The sequence below is a fragment of the Acartia tonsa genome, chromosome 11 (genome assembly GCF_053477335.1).
Source record: "Acartia tonsa isolate MP-2025a chromosome 11, ASM5347733v1, whole genome shotgun sequence".
Lineage (NCBI taxonomy): Eukaryota > Metazoa > Arthropoda > Copepoda > Calanoida > Acartiidae > Acartia > Acartia tonsa.
Window position 1 is genome coordinate 19219906 of NC_137270.1, and position 24989 is coordinate 19244894.

At 31.8% G+C, this 24989-nt stretch overlaps 1 protein-coding gene across 1 annotated transcript in view; it reads right to left on the minus strand.

The window, feature by feature from the left end:
* Positions 1-24989, minus strand: part of LOC145332356 (matrix metalloproteinase-14-like) — a 40547-nt gene that overhangs the window by 5202 nt on the left and 10356 nt on the right. Inside the window, exons 3-20 of the mRNA XM_080177357.1 lie at positions 22787-22808; positions 17270-17329; positions 16579-16659; positions 16016-16107; positions 14496-14552; positions 13917-13980; positions 11636-11753; positions 11240-11306; positions 10947-11036; positions 10327-10396; positions 8273-8358; positions 7556-7600; positions 4400-4465; positions 2221-2291; positions 1941-1992; positions 985-1066; positions 603-656; positions 57-145 (exon numbers count right to left, since the gene is read on the minus strand). Of these exons, the coding sequence (XP_080033483.1) occupies positions 57-145; positions 603-656; positions 985-1066; positions 1941-1992; positions 2221-2291; positions 4400-4465; positions 7556-7600; positions 8273-8358; positions 10327-10396; positions 10947-11036; positions 11240-11306; positions 11636-11753; positions 13917-13980; positions 14496-14552; positions 16016-16107; positions 16579-16659; positions 17270-17329; positions 22787-22808 (1266 nt within the window). The remainder of the gene's footprint in view (positions 1-56; positions 146-602; positions 657-984; positions 1067-1940; positions 1993-2220; positions 2292-4399; positions 4466-7555; positions 7601-8272; positions 8359-10326; positions 10397-10946; positions 11037-11239; positions 11307-11635; positions 11754-13916; positions 13981-14495; positions 14553-16015; positions 16108-16578; positions 16660-17269; positions 17330-22786; positions 22809-24989) is intronic.

The following is a 24989-nucleotide window of genomic DNA, read 5'->3' on the forward strand; positions in this document are numbered from 1 at the left end:
ATAGGTTTAATTTTTAATAGTTTTCACAACCAAATTTGTCTTTGATATTCTAATTTCCTTTGAAAAAGTAAATCTTGTTATTAGCAGGCCACACCATGGCAGCATCCACGTTACTCGGGATACCTCCGAATCCAACATCCATTCCCTTAACATAAATTTTCTTGTTATTTGCGAGCAACACCTGATTAGACTAAACTTGTTGTTTTTATACCACACTTTAGTAGTGTGTTATATTCAATGATTTCAAAAACCTTCAAAATCAAAAACTCTGAAAACTAAAATCTTTAACACTTTAAAATCTTTTAATGCAACACCTTGCAATCTCTTTTGAATGGAAGAAATATGAATAAATCTACAATTCTCAGTTACTTTTCCATACTAACTAGCATTAATAGCGGCTTAGACCTAGGAGGCAATTGAAGAAAGGGAGAGGGTTGACCCTCCACTTCTAATTTTGATTTTAAAAAGAAAGAAATATTTTTGGTCATTTGATCCTACAATACACACAAACAGACAAACATTCACATCGTATTACTTTTATAAACTTTTAAACTGCCACCAAATGACTATAAAATCAGTAAATAACTTTATGCATTGTCTACCTTAGGATAGCCATCATCTAAAGTTCCGTCTGTAAATCTCCAATACTGATCTCCCTAAAAAATACATTATCAACAATTCTGTTGATTAAAATACTGCTCAATATGATCATCATTTTGGTATGTTTATATAAAAATCCAACATTGATACATTAAATCATATCGGAATTCTCTAAAGAACCTAAGGGCATCATCACATGTAATGGGATGCAGTACTCTAACGCCCGCTAGTGGATATTTGGTTAAGGAACAATCAACAGACAACCAACCCTTTGATTTTACGACCATTTCTGAGAAGTCCCAACAGTGCATGGTAATGAGTTGCTCCTCTTAAACGGCTAAGTCATTCAACCTACTCAAAACTATTTATAACTACTCTTTATACCTTGAAGAAATATGTCCTTCCATTAGTCCAAGTGAAAGCAGCATCCAAGTTTCCTGGCATACCCCAGTCACGCTGGATAGATCTGATGTAAAAAAAATTACAATAAAATTTTTGGGAAAAGTCTCTTTCGTGGCAACGCCCCTTAAGGGGTGATTCGTCGTATTTTTAAAATGGCTTTTTATAGGTTATTTTAGGGTAGGTTAGGTTATATGGTTTAGGTGATTGCCCCATATGGTTAGGTAGTAGGCCCCGCAGGGTAAGAGCACCCCGCAGGAGCTAGAAATAAGAGAAATGTGTAAAATACGAAGAATCGCCCCTTACGGTGGGTTGCAACGAAAGGGACTATACCCAAATTTTTTAATAGTCTTTAGAATGTTTGTTGGTTAACCTCTTAATAGCGTCTTATTATGGGGTATCTTTGAATTAAATTCCAAACAAGCAGCTGGAGAAACGTCTTTAGTTACAACATGGTATAGGGACCAGATTTTAACCTACCTGAAATCGAGCAGACGCACTAAGTGTTGTGTCACAGTCTGCTCGGCGTTGGGGAAGTAATTGTTTCGAACTTTGGTTTTATGGTTGCTATGCCAGGTGTACGTCATTTATAGTTAAAGATATGGGTTGTGCAATGGCCAATAAAAAGACATATAGAAATTAGGGTTGGGCCGGATATTCGGTTTGGCCGGATATCCGGCTATTTTCAATATCTGGCCGGATACTGGATATTGAAACTATCCGGTTTCAGGATACCCGACTGATTTATAATGCCGGATATCCGGTTATCTGGCCGGATATCCGGTAATTTGCCGGATATCGAACGTTTACTAGATATCCGGCCGGTACCGGATATCCGGCATTAGAAATCAGCCGGATATCCAGTATCCGGTATCCGGCCAAAAGGTACCCGGCCCAACCCTTATAGAAATTATACTTTCCAGAATTTGAAGATTGGTTACCTGGGATATCCAGGTTCAATAGATGTTTCGGTCAACTTCCAGTATTGAGTTCCTATAACAATACGTTTATTATCAATTGGATTTTACACCAGAATAAAGTGAAACTTGTAGTTAAAATAATGATTCTTCCAGCACCCTCCTAAGAGTAGTCGCCCCTAAAAAAAAAGCCCCTCCCCCTCACTTTTTTACTTTTCTTTTTAAAACTCCACTGAAGGGCTACTAGAGGCCTATAGGGGATTAGCTGCTAGTAATGTGTAGTGTAGCTGCTCTAATCGTTTACCTTTGAAAGCATAGGTAGTATCATTTTGTAGAGTAACCATAGCATCTACTTCTCCATCATTACACAGTGCTCTAAAATGTTATTAGAATTATTATTATCATTTTGTAGAGTAACCATAGCATATATCTCTCCATCACTACACAGTGCTCTAAAATATTATTAGAATTATTATTATCATTTTGTAGAGTAACCATAGCATATATCTCTCCATCACTACACAGTGCTCTAAAATATTATTAGAATTATTATTATCATTTTGTAGAGTAACCATAGCATCTATCTCTCCATCACTACACAGTGCTCTAAAATATTATTAGAATTATTATTATCATTTTGTAGAGTAACCATAGCATATATCTCTCCATCACTACACAGTGCTCTAAAATATTATTAAAATTAGTATTATCATTTTGTAGAGTAACCATAGCATCTATCTCTCCATCACTACACAGTGCTCTAAAATATTATTAGAATTATTAGTATCATTTTGTAGAGTAACAATAGTATCTACTTCTCCATCATTACACAGTGCTCTAAAATATTATTAGAATTAGTATTGTCATTTTGTAGAGTAACCATAGCATCTATCTCTCCATCACTACACAGTGCTCTAAAATATAATTAGTATAATTTTGCTGAGTAACCATAGCATCTACCTCCCCAACACTAAACAGTGCTCTAAATATTATCATTTTGTAGAGTAACCATAGCACCTATCTCTCCATCACTACACAGTGCTCTAAAATATTATTAAATTTATTATTATCATTTTTTAGAGTAACCATAGCATCTATTAGAATTATTATTATCATTTTGTAGAGTTACCATAGCATCTATGTCTCAATCACTACACAGTGCTCTAAAGTATTATTAGAATTATTATTATCATTTTGTAGAGTAACCATAGCATCTACCTCTCCATCTTTACATAGTGCTCTAAAAAATTATTAGAATTAGTATTATCATTTTGTAGAGTAACTATAGCATCTGCCTCTCCATCATTACACAGTGCTCTAAAATATTATTAGAATTATTATTATCATTTTGTAGAGTAACCATGGCATCTACCTCTCCATCACTACACAGTGCTCTATAATATTATTAGAATTATTATTTCCATTTTGTAGAGTAACCATAGCATCTACCTCTCCATCTCTACATAGTGCTCTAAAATATTATTAGAATTATTATTTCCATTTTGTAGAGTAACCATAGCATCTACTTCTCCATCATTACACAGTAGAGGATTTTTTTTCCCGGCTTTTTTTGAAATTCAATAAGTGCAGTTGCAATTATTATGCCTTTTGGTGAAAAAATACTTGTGTTAAAATTTTAACCATTTTGGACAAGTATTATGCCCAGTAATTTCACTTTTTAATTTAAACGCCCCCCTTATGGGGGTCAAAAAAGCATTGCATCAGAACTATGGCTTCATGGTACTCCCTGAATAGGTCTTGAGGAGTAGAATCAGGAATTTTTGAAATTTTCAAAATATCTCATTCCTAGCCTGAGAAAAGTTCACAATACCTCTAAAAATTGGCCAATTTTCAAAATAGCGTTTTTTTTTAACTTTCCTCAGGCTAGGAATGAGATATTTTGAAAATCTCAAAAATTCCTAATTCTACTCCTCAAGACCTATTCAGGGAGCACCATGAAGCCATAGTTCTGATGCAATGATTTTTTGACCCCCATAAGGGGGGCGTCTAAATTTCAAAGTAAAATTACTGGGCATAATACTTGTCCAAAATGATTAAAATTTTTACACAAGTGTTTTTCACCAAAATGCATAGCATCTATGTCTCAATCGCTAAAACTATTATTAGAATTAGTTACAGACTTATTTATTATAAAACTTTGGGGACTAAAGTAATAAAACAGCCTAATGTCCCCTTCCTCCCTGGTCTTATAAACACATTTTTTTCAGCGGTAGAACGTTAAGGAAGCTCTGGGAACTCATTGAGGGATGGTACATTTGGCTAGTTCCCAAAGCGTTATAATAACGTTTTCTTATTCGTTGGTTTATTGAATTTTGAATGGTTGGTTCATGAAGTTAACTGTCCAAACGTTTCAACTACTAATTGTAATTTAATGAAGGGGTAATTTTGTGTAACATCATATGCGATGTACATTGTTGATTTATTGGCAATTGTCTTATCCCTTTAGATCCCTGACTACAAACCTGTTGTTAACGGGTACAGGAGGTGGTGGGGATGTTCTTTCTGTTGTTCTCCGTGTGGTTGGCCGTCTACAAGTAGGACATCATTTATACAAATACAAACAATTCAAATATTATTAATCAGATGAAAATTCAAAACTATAAATATGGACAACAGTATATATGTTAAATTGCAATTTTTTTAATGGATCATACATAGCTTTTAATAAATATACTTTATATATATGTATATTTAATGTACACTATTATTTAATACCTATATTTGCGACAACTTTTATTTAATGAAATCTTCCAATTTTTAACATTTACAAAATCGGTGGCCCTCTCGGACGGGATTCGAACCTGGGTTAGCCAGATAAGAAGTCACACATTCTATACATAAGCTATATGCAACTTCAAAGATTGGAAGTAAAAATAGATAAGGTAGTAAAAATAGTATGATTCACGAAACCTCGAAACCAAAAAATATATTACTCACGAAACCTCCGTGTTTTTCTTACCAAACCAAATATTTTTCTCATGAAACCTCCCAACTTTTGAATTTCGTGGTTTCGGTCGAAAAGTACATGGACAAAATTTCCCATATAAAAGATTTAAAATTTAGCAATGTTTTGTATAAATTAAGCTTAAACTGACCTAATATTAATTGAAACTATTTAAAACATTATATCTAATGTACATACACATATAATAATCCTAAAAACGATATTCTTTTAACAATTTACATCAAAATTAAGTTTTTGTAAAAAAAACTATACTATTATTATAAATCCATCCCACTTCATATGTTCTTCCTTCCCTATTTCCTCCTTTTGTCTCCCCCCACCTCCCAAAATGAAATTCACGAAACCTCCGTGATTTTTTTATAATGTCGTCTTTGTAAAAATTATTAGATTAATTTAAATTAAAACAAAAGAGTATTTAAATGTCGGCGGAATGTTTTTTTAGCTCTTATAACAATATTTTAAACAAAAATTTGGTGTAATTTAATATCGGCGTAATAGTTTTAGCTATTATAATAATTTCAATTTCTATCCCCTTAATATTCAGAGATTAATAGTCGGGGATTGGAAAATGGAAGAAAAAGATTAATAGTAGGGTAAAAGACAATGGAAGAAAAATATTAATATTCAAGGAAAGTTCAAGGAAAGAACAATGGAAGAAAAAGAAGGGTTGATTAATCCCCATTATTAATTTTGTTTTGGGTTGTAAAAACATGACCAATTTTTGTTTGATATTAATGCGGCTTTTGTGGCATAGGGGTACGTTGTAAGGCTAAGGTCGTGGCTATCCAAGATCGACTCCAGGTGGGGACATTCATGTAAAAAAAATTTTTATTTAACATAACAGACTGAAAAATATATTTAACATCTTATTATATCCAGTTTTCTATGAATATAAAAATGCACAATCATTTCAGATTAAAGCCAGTGTTATATAATAATAGTTAATAATACGATGCTTTAAATAACTATTATATTACTCGCCCTACCCTCCAAACATACAAACACACAGACAAATATCCTGTTACTTTATAAATTTTTGATTTTTATATCCGTTTAAACGGTCGCTGATGATTAAAAATTACGCAACCTACGAATTTCTTTCTCTCTCTCTCTCTCTTTCCTCCTATAATATTAAGTATCCCTCAAAGCTTATAGGTCGCCGGTTCAAAACCCCCCAAGTAACTTATCAAGAATTCCAGTTCTATTGCCCGCATGTATAATAAACTATTAAAGCTATCATCCATATAATAAAGTAACAGAATGTTTATTTGTCTGTCTGTTTGTTTGTGACAAAGGATCTCGCTAACCCCTGAACCCATATGGTTCTCCTTTACAGGGTAGCTTATCATAGGTTCTGGGAAGGTTTCTAACTATTTTGGAAGAGGGTAAAACCACCCACCCAAGAGAAATCGTTCTGGAAAAAAATTACCCCCCCCCCCCTCCACACAACAATATCTTTCTTTCTCTTTCTCTCTCTATACAGATAAAAATATTTTTTAAATACCCGAAGAGGTTTCGATCTTAGGTGCTTCAGACTGCTTGGATAAAATATTAACAATAAAATTTATCCACTGAGCTAAAGAGGAAAGCTTTAATGATCAGTTAATTTAAACAATTAGTATAAAGTATTCTTTAAAATATTTAGGGCCATGGAAGTCGGTTCGAGGCTTGGCGATAATTTTTTTTTTAATTACCTTTTTAAATATATTAAGGGACTTCAAAATTAGTTTTATTTTATTAATTACTGATATTGTTTACAATGTCATAAAAAGAAATATTCTTTAGAATATTTAGGGCCAAGGAAGTCGGTTCGAGGCTTGGCAACATTTTTTTTAAATTGCTTTTTTAAAGATTTTAAGTGACTTTTCAAAATAAGTTTTAGTTTTATTTTATTTATTTAATAAAAAATTAAATTTTTTTTAAAGGAAATAAAATATGTTTATTCTAACAACAATAATTGAACCACTGATCTTCGTACCCCATTCTCTCATATCATACCACTACGCTATGAAAGAATAGCTATAAGATGCAATACCAATAATGTATTATAAAAAAAGGAAACAATAATTTTCACTAATTTATCTAAACCTGAATGGTACATCCAGGCATTTCTAGTAATCTATATTTTTTAAATTTTTTTTTTCTATTTAAAGAATTTATGCACAGAGCACCATTTAAATTTGGTTATTCAAGAGGTTGCGTGATTAAAAGAATAGATACTTTTAAAAAATTTCTAATAATTCTATTAATGGTAGTTTTTAATTGCAAAAATTAAAGGAATGTCTAAGATGGGAGATAAATAGGACAGATAGTTATTATTAGAAAGCTGCTCTATGATTCACTTACTCCGTCCGTCCGTAACGCTCAGAGGGAAATGGGATTTTCTCATTTGCTATTAGAGCAAGACCTCAAATTTTTGTTAACGTTGTCATAATTATGGAGCATATTTAAGCATTTAGTATCCCTAGAAGTCAGAATGCTTCTAAGCTTTCAGCCAATTTTTATTTTTGATTGATTTCCACATATTTTTGATGTTTCATTCTTAATATCTTTTTTCTCTTTTTTTCAAGTCCACTGAACATTTGCTCGATAATTCACTTTGTCCGTAGGTCTGTCCACAGGATGGATGTCGTCATCCTTGTTTTGTAAATACCTCGTAGTTGTTGTAGTTGAAGCACTGCGAGGGAACAAATCAGGACTAAATAGCAAAAGGATTAAATTACATTTTTTTGTCAGGAAACATGCAGGGATAGGACAATCGATGATACATAGATGTATAATTATAGCCTTAATGATGATAAATAATTATTGTGTTGATTAAAATTATTATTGAAAAGCACCAAAAGTTTAGTGACTTTGGTTACTTTAAATAAATCTTAATAGTTTGGTTCAAACTTTTCCACCTATAATTTCAATCTTAAACAGTGGTAATTTTGTTTATTATCATTAAGGATGCAGTTCATTAATTTACCTCCATTGAAATAAGTGTTGAAGTTAGAATATGTTTAATTAAACAAACAAGGAAAAAAAAAATTTTGAATAAATTTTTGACTTCGAGAATATGAAACTTAAATATATTTCAAAATTTTTGCTCATAAGACCAAAAGAAAACCAGGAAGACGGAGAGATGCTAGGTTCGAATCATCTCAATAACTAAAGGAATTAGAAGCTTCACCTACTGCTGTTATGTATGCTAGGGGAAATGCCTTGGCCCAATACAGGCTCAACTCATATCCATGCTTAAGATTTTCAGTCAAAGGTCGTTGCAACCGAAGTGTTGATTGTCTACACTTGTTGGGATGTTATCCTATGACTATGATATGTCAATAAGTCGTTACGTCAATAAGATTGAATTATTTGGTATAAATGCCTGGTGGTTGATGACGTTGCACTGCGGGGGAAGAAATCTGAGAAACCTCCATCGTCTTCCACAGTGTTCTCTGACCCACCATCATCCTAGACAATGGATTTATTATTACTAGGATGTTACACCACTGTTCTCTGAACCACCATCATCCTAGACAATGGATTTATTATTACTTGGATGTTACACCATTGTTCTCTGACCCACCATCATCCTAGACAATCGATTTATTATTACTAGGATGTTACACCACTGTTCTCTGAACCACCATCATCCTAGACAATGGATTTATTATTACTTGGATGTTACACCATTGTTCTCTGACCCACCATCATCCTAGACAATGGATTTATTATTACTTGGATGTTACACCAGTGTTCTCTGACCTACCATCATCCTAGACAATGGATTTATTATTAATTGGATGATACACTAGATTATTATGTTTTCGGATAAAGTAAAATTTGCAGCGGGCTAAAATAACGATAAACCACACCCCCTCCTCTCCTTCCAGATGAATGAACTGACCAATAAATGAGTTAGCAACCTAAATTGAAATCAATTTTTCCCCTTTCATAAAAAACTTCATATATTCTATAACCATTGCATTGCAAAAGTAGAAATTGTTTGAGAATAACTGCAATATTCAAGGATTTAAAAGGATAAGACATTGGTCGATAAACTGATGTACATTGTACACGCCCAATGATGACAAAATAAGTTCTTTAGATTACAATTAGTGATTGAAACGACACTCAACTTAATAAACAAAAAAATTAAAATTCAATTAAAAATCCCAATGCTGTTATGCCAGTGAATAAGTAAACTTTATTATAAAACTTAATAAACAGCCATGGGAATAATAAAAGTATTGAAGATACTAAAAATATTGACAAAAAAGAAGTTTTAAACATGGAAATTGATATATTAAATTAAAACCTCTTTTGTTAACCCCGATGTAGCGAAAAGGCATTTGCTAACTCAGCTGATATAAATTTTCTGATATACATATTTGTGGGAAATTGTCTGTAATACTGGAACAAGAATTCGTTTACATATTGGATTTTAGATTAAACATCCCCGAAAGGAAAATCTATAATTTATGTTGAAAATTACAAATATTCTGGTTTAAAATAATATTTATAGCTATTTTCCTGTGGTTTTGTTAATCTACAACTTAATCTGTTCGTCTGTCTGTCTGTTCCATAAAAAAAAATATTTTAAATGATGTAAATTTTCCTTTTTGCAAAGAGCAGCTGCTATATTATAGATTTATATCCAATATATATGTACATCCGTCACTTTTTATTCCTGAAAATTACTTATAGATGTTTTCAAACTTGTTTTTCTGTGGTTTATCACTCTATGATTATGATTTACAATGCAATGTATAGTAAAGAATTAAGTAATTGTACTACAAAGTAGTTTTGACAGTAGTCTCTTACTGGATGAGCAAACTTACCAATAAGTGATGTCCATATTAGTAACCAAAATTGGCGACTAACATTCTTCTGTCAATATATCCATGTACTCTATATATCCATTTGTATAGTAAAGAGTCAAGTAATTGAACTACAAAGTAGTATATAAATCGATATATTATTACTTGGATGTTGCACCAGATCTTCATATCTATAATACAAAGAAGCTTAATGTCTGTCCGTCCCTTAAGATCTCGGTAACCACTGAACCGATCGGATTCATCTCTTCAGGGTATATACCTATTGGTATATACACTCAAACCCCCCCCCAAAAAAAAAAAAAAATTATGGGGAAACTAATTCAAAAAAAAATGGCAGCACCAGAAATACTTATTTTCAAAAAAAATTAAATTACCTCTTGGGACAAAGCCCCTAGAGGCTTGGGGCGATTCCGCTAGTACTCTAATAAAGTGATACTCGCAGCTGGCGAAAATAACGAGCCAAATATACTGACAAAAAAAATAACAAAAAATATCGTTTTATCTGTAACTTTATTCAAGCCTTATTGTGCTTCGCTTATTATGGATGTTGTCATCCTTTTTACTTTGATAGGTATATAACAGACAATATTTTGTTCACCTTTTCACCATATAGAGCCTCAATACCCTCGATATCATCTCTAGCCAGAGAAACATTCTCTTCATAACCTCTGGTAAAAAATATGGATTAAGATTATTTAAAATTGTTTTTATTTTTTTTAAGGCAAATATTTTCTACATTTAGGGACCAGTCCGTCTGTGTTAACTGTTCATCCCTGTTCCGACAAATTATAATACTTGTATAAAAGTAACAAGATGTCTTTCTGTCTGTTTGTACCGAAGGATTTCGCTTACCGCTGAACCAATATGATTCTCTTTTGCAGTATAGCTTCTCATATTTCTTGAGAACTATTTTAGGGGAGGATATCACCACCCTCAAAGAGAAATAGCTCTTAGATAATAATGACCCCCTCCTAAATATTATTTCTACTTTTTCTTTTTTAAAGTAAGAGTTCTTAAACTAAGTAAATACAGGCCTCTAGGGGCATAGCCACTAATACTAATAATTAATATTACTAACAAATCGGTTAAATCTTGTATAAAGTAGGCAAATACCTTCAACAGCTAATACACTACCTTTAAAAACAGGGTATATTAGAAATCGAATTGGACCTAATATGTTACCTTGAGGCACTCCACTATCTATCTATGTCTGTATACCTGTAGAATGGAGCCATCAAAGCTGTTCTATCATTGGAATGTGATAGTCCTAGAGAGTGTCCAAGTTCATGCGCGGCGGACATCAATAAACTAAAATAAAAACATTTCATAAAGATATAAAAAATACCTAAATAGATTTGGTTGGTTACATAGAAAAAATATAAAAAAGATAGATATGTTAATAATAACTTTGATTGATTGGTATAAATTTCAAATGATATGCATATAAAAAAGAAAATTGTCAGCAAAATGAAGATACACAAATGTGATATTTATGATTAATTAAATTATACCTTGTTCCCCTGGGAGTGTCCACGGTCCAATCCTCTTCCTCATCAAAATGGGCATCTCCACCAAATACTTAAAATAGTTTAAGAATGTTATCTAACTCGTAGTATTTTTGACAGGTTTCCACGGATATTAAAAAAAAAAAAAATATTAGATAAAAACTAGTTTTATTATTTTTTTTATCTTGAAACTCGTGGAAATTTTCTGTAATACGATGTAAAACATGAATTTACAGTACAGCTGATAACATTTATAGAAAATGACGTCATACAATACAAATGACCAGTGATAGGCCATATAGATTGAAATAGACCAATGATAAAGTATATACTGGCATATCATTGGTCATTTGTATTGTATGACATCATTTTCTATTAGGCACTATTTGCTGCTATCTCTACCTGGAAAGAATGCATGGGCCAGAGTGCCCCCCTCTCCGTCAAAGGGATCATCGTCCCCGTGGTTCCGGCGCTCAAATCTGATGTCAATATGCACCTTACCACTTGATTTTTCCTCAAACTGAAATAAGATTTTTTCGTTGGTAGAGATGAATATACAAATGAGTTTTGATTCAACTTGTAATTACCGAAAATTTTATTATTTTAGCGGGGTAAACTCGAGAGCAAAACTAGTTGAAGAATGTAGCCAAAGAAAAGTGGGTATAAAGAGAACAAATAAAGGAAGGGGATAGGATAATAATCCCGATTCCTTGACCCTTTGTCCCGTTTACTACACATTTACCATATATCATAGTGGATCTTTGAGGCCCACCCTTGCTTTACAGTCTAAAGGACAGACATACAATTATACAATATCTTCGCTAATAACAAATATTTTTTTATAAAATTCAATTCTAATGTTTTGTTTTATAGCAGACAAACTAAAGTTGCCAAAAAATAAATATTTAACAGATATGAATTTAAATTCATGGTACATTCATTAATTTATATTTTTTTATATGTCACAAAAAATGAGAACATTTTAAATCAATGTTGAAAAAATATTCTTGTTAATTTTTTTATCAATACGATCTTGGTATTAAGTTGGTTTTTTTTCAACAAATGTCATAAAATCATGAATGATGCAACATGGATAGTGGATTAATTTTATGAAAATAAATTATTTTAATCAAAAATGTTTTTAAATTACATCGTATTATAGACAGCTTTCCGCAGATATTAAAATGAAAAATCATAAGATTTTGTTCGCTCTTAGGGGCCGGAGGACTTTGCTAACAAAACCAATTTCATTCTAATTGTGGAAAATTGTCTGTAATAAGATGCATTACATGATTTTTCAGTAGGACTGATAACCTGTTCTAACTCATAGGATATTAATCGGTTTCAAAGCCATACTGATTATGTCCTTAAAAAAAACCGAAGACAAAGAATATTTTAACCAGTCACGTCACTGTACCTAAGAAAGTTATAGATTTTTTGCTTGGGGTGTTACAAAATCTCTAAAGGAGGAGTAATTCAAGTTTGCCCCTTTAAAAAACTGTTAGGGGGTTAAAACCCACATTTTTTATGCTAAATGTAAAAACCAAGGTCTTTGAACCATAGCGCGAAGTAATTTAATTTATTTTGAAGTATTTAAAAGGATTTGGGGAAGCGTAAAATTTAGAGGCCAAATATATTTTCTTCCTATGACATATCTCTTCCTATATATCTACACTAGCGGCTACGCCCCTAGAGGCTTCTAGTGGCACTTTAAAAGTTTTTTTTTATATTTAAAATATGTCTATGTTGCGTTTGACGTTTATGCTTGCGTTGAACTCTCTTTCTAAAATTGAGAACGTAAAAAAATTGGGGGAGGGTGGTGGTACCCTCCCTCAAAATAGTTAAAAACCTTCCCGGGACATATGAGAATCTACCCTGTTAAGGAGAACCCGATCGGTTCAGCGGTTAGCGAGATCCTTCGGTACAGACACACAGACAGACAAACAGACAAACATCCTGTTACTTTAGTATAAGGAAAATGGTTCTTTGGAATCTTTTTGTCTTTTTTTACCAATCCCGGATTTATAACATTTTTTCTGCACATTTCTAATCTTTAACCTTCTTTTGGACTTATTAATTAGATTTTACTTTTTTCATGGAGGAAAATCATGAATTTTATCTTACTTAAAAAGTTAATGTGACTATCGTGACAAAAATTATGTAACCATTTTTAGTAGCGAAGCTACTTCGCAAACCCAATTTGTAATTCAACAATATTTTTAGGAAATAAATATCTTAAAACTACCAACTCAGGTTAAAAAAATCAAACCATGCATAAATTTATGTGAAAATGTGTTAGAAATAATATAAATTTAGTATGCTTATGTTGGAATACATCTCTCCATGTATCTAAATGTTATATCGGCTGCGCCTTTGGCATCTAAATGCCCTGTATTGCTAGAGAAGAGGTTCAGCGGTTGCCGAGATTTTTACGGACAAACATATCAAACCTTACTAGTTTGAATTTGCATGCAGCTGCTTAAAATTGACATCATACAATACAAATGACCAATGATAGGCCAATATACAGACTAAATTACCAATAGTAAATCAGTATACATTTTAATTGACCAATGGTAGGCCAGTATATATTTTTATTGACCAATGGTAGGCCAGAATGGCGTTTTTTATGTAAACACTATAAAAGGCTTCAATTTGCATCAATCTTTTAATATTAACTTACTTTTAAATCTGTAACTCTCTCCCAAACATCAAAAGCCTTTCTCATTGTTCGATCCACATCAGCTCTGATAAAAAAAAATAATTAAGATTTTCAAAAACTAAAAATTCCAACTTTACAACTAAAGCAATGGATTTATTATTACTTGGATCTTTCACCAGATTATTGTGTACTATAATAAAGTAAAACTTGAAGCTGACCAAAATAACGATCCTCCCAATTTGTTAGCCCAAAGGTACCTAAGGCCCGGGCTAACAAAACTTGTATTAATTTTATGATTTTTTCTAAATATTCGTGGAAAATTGTTTGTTATACATGATGCTATAATTACTTTTCATTATGGATGAGAACCGAAGCCATATTGTCAGGGAAAAGGGAATGCGATTATGACAAACAATTATAAAGGAAAATATTTCCCCACAACTCCCTTCCCGTTTTCTTCCCCCTTCTTACCCACCCATCTTCAGTTACATAAGAAAACAAGATATACCCCCACCATACTTCCAAAGGTTTCATGATTTGTAGAATTGAATGTTAGAATAGCTAGGCCTGCATATTGTAAAATAAATAATAATTACATACTTGGATAATTTCTTTGGGTATTTGGAAATTCTGTAGGTCAAGTCTTTTACTCTCCATCTGAAAAAAAAAACACTTTAAATTCATAAACAAAAATGAGGATATCCATAAAAGGGTAGCTCTGAAACGGTAGGACAAACGAACATTTACACTTGTGTTACAACTGAATAAGAAGAATATATGTCAATAAAAAAAATTTTAAGCTAATTTGTTGCAAAACTTCTTAAATATAGGATACTGACATACCTACGAATTAGAACTAAATTACAGAGATTCTTCGCTTATAACATTGTAACTTGTGGTAATAGGAATCAGTATTCAGTGAAAACCAGCATGTTTTAAATGGACGAACGTACTTTCTGGTAACGATTATAGAGTTGCTACGCTTCCTAAATTATACCTAATTGTTAAAGAAATCAATAGGACAATACTAACATTTTTAAATCATCAAAAGAGCTAACTGTTCAGGACGGACGGTCTGACTCTAATTATAGAAAAGCTTCGCTTTTAAAAAGGGGTTTCCATAGCCATTTAAATCGTTTAATACCTTTCTTGTTAATAACATAGAAATTAAGGACTGCAAAGATTTTAAATCATTCATTAAAAAAAATTATTTTTATTTAAACATAATATTTGCATAAATTGAGGGGTTTTCCAATCAGTCATATCATCCATCATCAACTTATCATAATCATTTGATATTATAAAATCAATATGTATTCAAATCTTTTTGTGTAGTTTTTAGTAACATATAGCATACTATAAGCTGTTGTTATACAATATACATATACTTTATGTATCTTAACTATTTAGTATCATTAATGATCTTTACAATAATAAACCCTATACTTTGCATGAAATTACAGGATTTAGAGAGACTCTTTGTAAGTACCTGGATCTTAGTTATCTTTGTTTAATCCAGTAAATCTTAAATTACATTATATTCTTTGTAAATTTACCTTGAAACTTGACTATCTTTTGCTTTAAATCACTTTGTATTTTGAATTCATATAGACTCTTTGTAACTTTGTATTCTTAATCTGTATAGACTCTTTGTAACTTTACCTGGAACCTTGTAATGACTATCTTTAAGTTTTAAATCTCTTTTTATTTTCAATCTATGTAGACTCTTTGTATTTTTACCTGGGACCTTGTGATGCATATCTTTTAGTTTTAAATCTCTTTGTATTTTAAATCTATGTAGACCCTTTGTAATTTTACCTGGAACCTTGCAATGACTATCTTTTAGTTTTAAATCTCTTTTTATTTTGAATCTATGTAGACACTTTGTAACTATGTATTTTGAATCTATATAGACTCTTTGTAACTTTACCTGGAACCTTGCAATGACTATCTTTTTGTTTTAAATCTCTTTTTATTTTGAATCTATATCGACTCTTCGTAACTATGTATTCTGAATCTGTATAGACTCTTTGTAACTTTACCTGGAACCTTGTAATGACTATTTTTTTGCTTTATATCTCTTTGTATTTTAAATATATATAGACTCTTTGTAACTTTACCTGGAACCTTGTAATGCATATCTTTTAGTTCTGAATCTCTTTGCATCATCATCCCTCTCCTCTGTTTGTAATTCTGCATCATTTACAATGTCCTGTCAAAAAATACTTGGTTTAAAAACTTTAGTTATGGATGAGGGCCAAATAGAACCCATGTGAGACCAAAGGCTAAAGATGCCGCAAAAAATGTCTTATCTAAGGATATCAGGACTTATACAAGAAGTATAAATCAGGAATAAGGTATAACCAACAAGCAAAATAAATCTAAAATAATATTTGGGGGGCAAATGGAGAGGTCGTCAATTTTACGATGTGTTGCCCCCCAACGACAGCTGAAAAACACGTATAGGTTTCGTGATTTTCTTCCGAATTAATTTCGTTATTGGTATGAGCTGAGTATAAATAGCTGATCAAATATGTAAGTTATATACTCAATTGTTAAAATTCATCCATTTTTAAGCGCTTGTTTGGTTATCACTCCATGAAAACAGTAAAAAGAAGGCTGTAAGTTATCAAAATAACATATTAACACATTTTATGAAGTGGATTGTAGCTAGATAGTTTACCTTTACTCCACATCTTGGCCTGGACATGAGATCAATGGTCAATTCATCTAACTCCCCTGTGGGAGCTAACCCAGCAAACACCTAATTATATCATATAATAAAATCAATCAAGTTGAATCAGTGATTTTGCATCAGCAACTACTTGTAGATATAGATCACAGGGAGGAAAGGGACAATGAGCTTTTAAAATAGCCCCCAAAGCTTTATAATAATGTTTTCTTATTCGTTGGCCAACAACTTTGGGGACTTGATTGGTTCCTTCATTAATTTGAGTGTTCAAACGTTTCGACCACTAATTATAATTATACATAAGTCGTAATTTTGTGTTTCATCATCGGAAATGTACATCAAATAATTGGCTATTGTCTTATTCCTTTAGGTCCATGTATAGATTATCCAACATGTTAACTGAACATAAAAAAATTAGAATTATGGGGTATAGTCCCTTTCGTTACATCGCACATTAAGGGGCGATTTTTCGTATTTTTTACAGTAGGTTTTCTCCTATTTCTAGCCCCTGCGGGGGGCTCCAACCTTGTAGGGCCAATGACCTAACCCTGTGGGGCAATCACCTAACCCAATATAACCTAACCTAATCTAAAATAACCTATAAAAAGTCATTTTAAAAATACAACAAATCGCCCCTTAAGGTGCGATGTCACGAAAGGGACTATTCCCGAATTATGTTTACCTGAAAATCTTTAACAGCTTTTGTGATATCAACTAGAGAACTTGTTTCCTTACTTGAACTCTGAACCAGCAACAAAACAATGGTTGTATTTTTCCACGAATAAGAAAATAAAATCATAAAAGTAATACCGGTTTTGTTAGCTCGGGACTTAGGCCACATGGGGTAACAAAACAAGTTTCAATCATATTATTTTTCTTTTCAATATCCGCGGAAAGCTGTCTATAATAGGATGCGATAAATATATACTAAGGCTTACCTATTAAAGTAGAAATAAAGAAATAGTTAATGATAAGTAAAGTTTTTAAATGATATAAATTTTATAATACTTTTGTACAAATAAAAGAAAGTACTGTTATAAAAAACATCATGTAAAAAATTTAAACTAACAATTAAATAGATTTTTAAATTGTATTTTTGTACAGGATGCTATTGAACATATGTTTTTAAAGCCAAGTCATTTTGTTGCTTTCTTTTTTTTTGGTAATTAGATTATAATTTCTTTTCATCAAAGGGTTCACAGAGTAGAAAATCAGGTGTAAAGGATTCAATAAAATTAGTAGGACTTGGCAAAGGACGTCCAAGCTTTTTATTTTGGGTGTGGGGTAAGATGAGGTTTGAAAAGTTTTGGTGGGTGTAATATACTGTATTTCCAAACATTTTGGGGTGTCTCAATACCTAGGGCACCCATTTTTTTCGGGGGGGGGGGGAGGTGATGAAATACCCACTTGCCTTCTTTCCCCTTGGACAACCATGGGCTTGACATGACAAATTGTAAGTTTTTTTAACAAACCTCACCCAATAGGGTTTTTACAGCAAAACCGGGTTTTAACGCCGGCGGAAACCGCCCAAAACGGGTAATAATGCCTGGTTGGTATTTATGGCCGAGCCGAACCGGTTTTTTTTGCAACTTCCCTGTGCACGCCACTAGAGCAAAACAAAAAAATACGAATTCCGTTTTGACCATTATAAAGCTTCCCTGAAACTTTCAGCTCGATCGGCCCATAAAAGTGGCGCTCGGCACTAATGGGATATTTTTATAATCTGAGATAAAGTTTTAAAAAACGGCAGCTGACCGGTTAAAGGTCGAGATTTTAAAAGGCTTGTAAGTTAGTGAGAATCTTCTGTCTAGAAACCCTTGAAGCTAGTAAAAGTGGCGGCACAGATTATTACGTCAAAAAAAACCAATGAGAGGCCAGTATACACTGTAATTGACCAATGGTAAAATTTATAGTGGCCTCTCATTGGTCTCACAGGAATTTGGGAGTCATTTTTCAAATTTTACTTTATTTGTGAACATGAATATCTGTTGTAACATCCAAGTAATAATAAATCAATTTCTATGAAACTTGTTTCCAAGAGAGAAAAAAAGTAGTAGGCCTCTTTTTAAAAATATAGGGTTGTAAAAATACATATATTTTTACACTAACACATAAAATTACATACATATATTAGATAATTTTAAAAAGATAATTGTTTTGAATAGCATTATACCAAGTCATAAATTAAGCAAAAATCAAATATATAGTTTTAAAAGACATTTTTTAGAAACCTTAGTTTAATGATTATAACCTAGTCAAATTGTGCTTGTAAATCAAGCACAGAAACCCTGCGGGGCCTAACCCGGCAGTGCCCTAACAATGCAAGGCCATATTGTAAGAAGCTTTGCCTAACCTAGAGTAAAACATAAACAAACATAAAACTACTCTTGTCCATTGTTATTTTTAAAAGCGAAGCGGATAGCTTTTTTCGTTAATTTAGGCATGTAAGAATAGTCCTATCGATTTTAAACTTTGCATGGTGATTCCTGTAGTAGTTAGGTACGATTTAGAAAGCGTAGCAACTCTATAATCGTTACCAGAATGTCCGTACATTTAAACATGTTGATTTTTGTCTTTTTTATGTGATTTAACAATCCCATTGACCTGATTTTTAGAATACTGATTTTTAGGACAACAAAGTACAAAGTTATAAGCGAAGCATCTCCCACAAACGTAAGTATGTCCTTAATTATTATGTTTTTGAGAAGTTTTTATACGTAAAAGAACACATACTATATGAGCCAACTAATGAGATGTCACGTCTAAAAAACATTGGGTCCTATTATAATTTAAAGTTCAATGTATGTATAATTATTTGTTTAAAATGATATGCAAATAAAAATTGCATTAAGCAAAAACTGGAGTTGTTTGCAATATTTTAGCTTAAGATTATTTTAATATCATTATTTTATATTTTTTTTCATTACTTGCAATTCTAAAAAATATCATTGTGTAGGTTATCATTACACAAAATTCTTTACTGAAATATATAAAAGTAAATTAAAATGCTTTCAGTATGGATTCGAAACTTATTAATAACTGCTGGATTTTTACCGGTTCTCAGCCATACCTAAAAATCATGTATAGCATTGTATAACGGACAATTTTCCACGAATATTAAAATATGGTTTTTCATTTTAATAGCCGCGAAAATCTTCCTATAATACGATAGGTTAAAGGGAGTGTATTGAGGATCGTTATTTTAGCCAGCTACAAGTTTCACTTTATTAGAGTACATGATACTCTGGTATAAGATCCAAGTATTAATAAATCCATTATTAGACCATCATTGGACTATCATGAAGCCCCTCTATATAAACTAATTCTGACTTTATATTTTAAGAAAGGAACATTGGAATGTAAAAAACTAATATTTAAATTTCAGTTCTCAATTGTTGGCCTAAATTTATTTGGTACTTGATTGATTGGTTCAAAATATCATTGGAGATGTTTTATATTATTTAATTTTTATTCTCAGAAAAAATATTCAAATCTTTTAAATTATTTTGTACAGTATATTAAAGAAATGTACTACAACATAAGTCAACCAATAAAATAATCATGTATTTAATCAAGTAAAACAAGGATGACAACATCCATAAAAGCAAAGTACTGAAATGGTAGGACAAACGAACAACTTGAAGTGTGTCAGAAAATAATAATCAGATTATAAAATCGACACAAAACTGTAAGTAAATTTCATTAAAAACTACCTTAATACAGGACAATGTTTAGACTTGTAACATTGTACTTTGTTTTCATCGGAATCATTACTCAAAAAAACAGATCAATTAGATTATTACATCACATAAAAATTTGTTGTTAAAACTGATAAAATTAAAAAGTTTAAAATGGACGTACGGACATTCTGGTAACGATTAGAGAGTTGCTACGCTTTCTAAATCGTACCTAACTACTACAGGAATCACCTTGCAACGTTTGAAATTGATAGGGTAATTCTTACAGGCCTAAATTAACGAAAAAAGCATTCCATTCCGGACGGATTGGTCGTACGGACTGACACACCCTAGTTTTAGAAAGCTTTGATTTTAAAAATCTTGGATTAGCCAAGAGGAGTTCAAGAGGAAAAATATGTTTAATCAATGTAAATAATAAAATGAGATTTTGATAAGAGCATAAGAAATTATTCTATTTTGTAACCCAAACAACTAGTACCTTGTTCCAGTGGCGGGAACCTTTTTCGTCTGCTAGCAAAATTGCTCTTTTGTAGCGTCTTGGATGTGTTAACATTTCCGACACTATTGGCTGATATTCAAAGACCAAATTAGAAGTCGACACAGGGTCCTGCACCCTGCCACCAAAATCAGAAATGTAACAATTTATGAAAAGTTAAACATACAAAAAAGAAGAAATCGTTGAAAAGACAAGAAAAAAATGTACAACCAAATGTTAATGCCAATACTGAAGCATCTGTACGGCTCATGCAAGTAATTAACCAAGCGTGAATTTAGAACAAAAATTAGTACATTGTAACTACACAACATAACACACAAGCCAAATGTTCTTGTAAGTATGCCAATATCTATTATTTCAGGATAAGTATAAGAATATAAAAATTATGCTTTTTAGGTAGGAAATAAGCTTTTAATAAGGATAATTAAGTTCAAAGGCAGCACTATAAGATAGCAACAATTTAGGTTTAGTTTAGGGGATTCAATTTTCTGTAATTTATAGAGGTTTTTATGTTGCAGTGAAAGGCAGTGAAGGGGTAGTGAATAAACGGTGAAGGTAAGGGGGTGAGGAAATGTGAATTCAGTTAGGATTAAAGGGGGGAAATGAGTGTTGATCTCAGCATAATGTGTTATCTGCTTTGTAAAAGAAAACTTTCACCCCCCCCCCCCCCCCCCCTAACATTACAGACAGAAAAATAGACAGATGGCACAGCTGGCCTGTATACTGATTAAATACAAATCAGATTTTGTACTAGTATTTTGTCTGGACCTGCAGATAAATTCAATTTTTAGAGTAGCTGCGCTACTTAAATTCATGATTCTTACAAAGAAAACAATTGTTTGCTAAGCCTGTGATTTTAAAATTAACTGTAATGTAAAAACACTAGCAGACAAATTAAAGACAATAAAATAAACTTAGACTATAAGAGAATTTAAGTTTTATTGTTTTTTTATTCAGCCCCTTCATAAAGAATTTAGCATATCTAAACATTATGTTCATTCATTTTATTAAAAGCGAAGCTTTTCTATAATTAGGGTCGGTCCGCCCGTCCGTCTGTACGTCCGTCCGAGACAGATAGCTTTTTTTCATTAATTTAGGCATGTTAGAATTGTCCTATCGATTTCTAACTTTGCATGGTGATTCCTGTAGTAGTTAGGTACGATTTAGAAAGCGTAGCAAAATCATTACCAAAATGTCCGTACGTCCATTTTAAACAGTTTGTTTTTTCTACTTTTTTATCAATAAATTTTTATGTGATCTATTTATCCGATTGTTCTGATTTTTGGTATTCTGATTCCTGGGACAACAAAGTACAATATTATAAGCAAAGCTTCGACTCTTTTACTTTTATATTCTGATTATTCAATACTGACACTATACAAGTGTTAATGCCCGTTTGTCCTACCGTTTCTGTGCTTTGCTTTTACGGATGTTGTCATCCTTGTTTTTTGTATATTGAAATAAAGATTTTTGATATTTTAGAGAAGACAATTTTTCTTTTTTCTGTTCTTGATCCTTTATAACTTACTACGACTGCGACATTTGTTTCAGAGATCTTAATGGGCGTACAAACAGACATATACTCATTGTACTATTTTATAATAGAATTAAAAACCATTAAAAACCATTTTACAGCATATAAACCTATTATGGATTTATTATTACTTGGATTTTATAAGGTGAAACTTGTGCGGTGTATAAAGTTACGATCCTTCAATCCACCACCTTTACCCATCCCCTCCCCTTACACTATATGAACAAACTGACCAATAAATGATGTTCATTTTAGAAACCTAAATTGAAGAAAACTTAACAATATCTACATCCATTACCTTGCCATTAAAAACATATCAATAACTTTCCAAAAATATTACAAAATTTATATCTTCAGCCAAAACTGCTTTTTACATTGTTGAAAAAAGTTATGAAATATTGTGAAAATTTACGTGCTACTCAGCGTGCGTGAAAGCCGCGCATTTTTTTATAAACCATTTTTTTTCTTCACCTGTGTTAAGTAGCCATATTTACTAAAATTGGTTATATTTATATAACAGTTTTTAACTTGTTTTATTTTCAAATAAAACACATGATTATCAAATTAGAAGAAAAACTGGTAAAGTTCTTAACATTTAAAAAGCATTCAATAAACATAACTATCGGTGACGCCCCCCCCCCCCAAGAGGCCTCTAGGGGCACTTAAAAGGGGCGTGGGTGTCAACTAACCAACTTTTGGATCATGGAAAGAAAACAAAGTCATTCCTAAATTAGGACAGAAGTCACCTTCCTAGGAAGGACATAAGTAGCCTTCCTCAAGTGAGAATTTGTTAGATGAAGGGCATAACATGCCTCCCTTAACAAAGATTTTGCAAGATTGAGGACATAAGTAGCCTCCCTTCACCTCACAAAACCTAGCTTTTTGATCCTTCACATAGCAAAATCTTGCATAAAATTGGTTTTTGGTCCATCACATAGTAAAATATTAGAAAACTTAGCTTTTCTGTCCTTCACATAGCTAATTCTTGCAAAACATAGCAAATTCTTACAAAACATAGCAAATTCTTACAAAACATAGCAAATTCTTAGAAAACATAGCAAATTCTTGCAAAACATAGCAAATTCTTACAAAACATAGCAAATTCTTGGAAAACTTAGCTTTTCTGTCCTTCACATAGCTAATTCTTGCAAAACATAGCAAATTCTTACAAAACATAGCAAATTCTTGCAAAACATTGCAAATTCTTACAAAACATAGCAAATTCTTGCAAAACATTGCAAATTCTTACAAAACATAGCAAATTCTTGCAAAACATAGCAAATTCTTACAAAACATAGCAAATTCTTACAAAACATAGCAAATTCTTGCAAAATATAGCAAATTCTTGCAAAACATAGCAAATTCTTGGAAAACTTAGCTTTTCTGTCCTTCACATAGCTAATTCTTGCAAAACATAGCTAATGCTTACAAAACATAGCAAATTCTTGCAAAACATAGCAAATTCTTACAAAACATAGCAAATTCTTGCAAAACATAGCAATTTCTTACAAAACATAGCAAATTCTTAGAAAACTTAGCTTTTCTGTCCTTCACATAGCAAATTCTTGCAAAACATAGCAAATTCTTGCAAAACATAGAAAATTCTTGCAAAACATAGCAAATTCTTGCAAAACATAGCAAATTCTTGCAAAACATAGCAAATTCTTGCAAAACATAGAAAATTCTTGCAAAACATAGCAAATTCTTACAAAACTTAGCTTTTCTGTCCTTCACATAGCTAATTCTTGCAAAACATAGCAAATTCTTACAAAACATAGCAAATCCTTGCAAAACATTGCAAATTCTTACAAAACATAGCAAATTCTTGCAAAACATTGCAAATTCTTACAAAACATAGCAAATTCTTGCAAAACATAGCAAATTCTTGCAAAACATAGCAAATTCTTGGAAAACTTAGCTTTTCTGTCCTTCACATAGCTAAGTCTTGCAAAACATAGCAAATTTTTACAAAACATAGCAAATTCTTGCAAAACACTGCAAATTCTTACAAAACATAGCAAATTCTTGCAAAACATAGCAAATTCTTACAAAACATAGCAAATTCTTGCAAAACATAGCAAATTCTTACAAAACATAGCAAATTCTTGGAAAACTTAGCTTTTCTGTCCTTCACATAGCTAATTCTGGCAAAACATAGCAAATTCTTACAAAACATAGCAAATTCTTGCAAAACATTGCAAATTCTTACAAAACATAGCAAATTCTTGGAAAACTTAGCTTTTCTGTCCTTTACATAACTAATTCTTGCAAAACATAGCAAATTCTTGCAAAACATTGTAAATTCTTACAAAACATAGCAAATTCTTGCAAAACATAGCAAATTCTTACAAAACATAGCAAATTCTTGGAAAACTTAGCTTTTCTGTCCTACACATAGCTAATTCTGGCAAAACATAGCATATTCTTACAAAACATAGCAAATTCTTGCAAAACATTGCAAATTCTTACAAAACATAGCAAATTCTTGCAAAACATAGCAAATTCTTACAAAACATAGCAAATTCTTGCAAAACATAGCAAATTCTTACAAAACTTAGCTTTTCTGTCCTTCACATAGCTAATTCTTGCAAAACATAGCAAATTCTTACAAAACATAGCAAATTCTTGCAAAACATTGCAAATTCTTACAAAACATAGCAAATTCTTGCAAAAC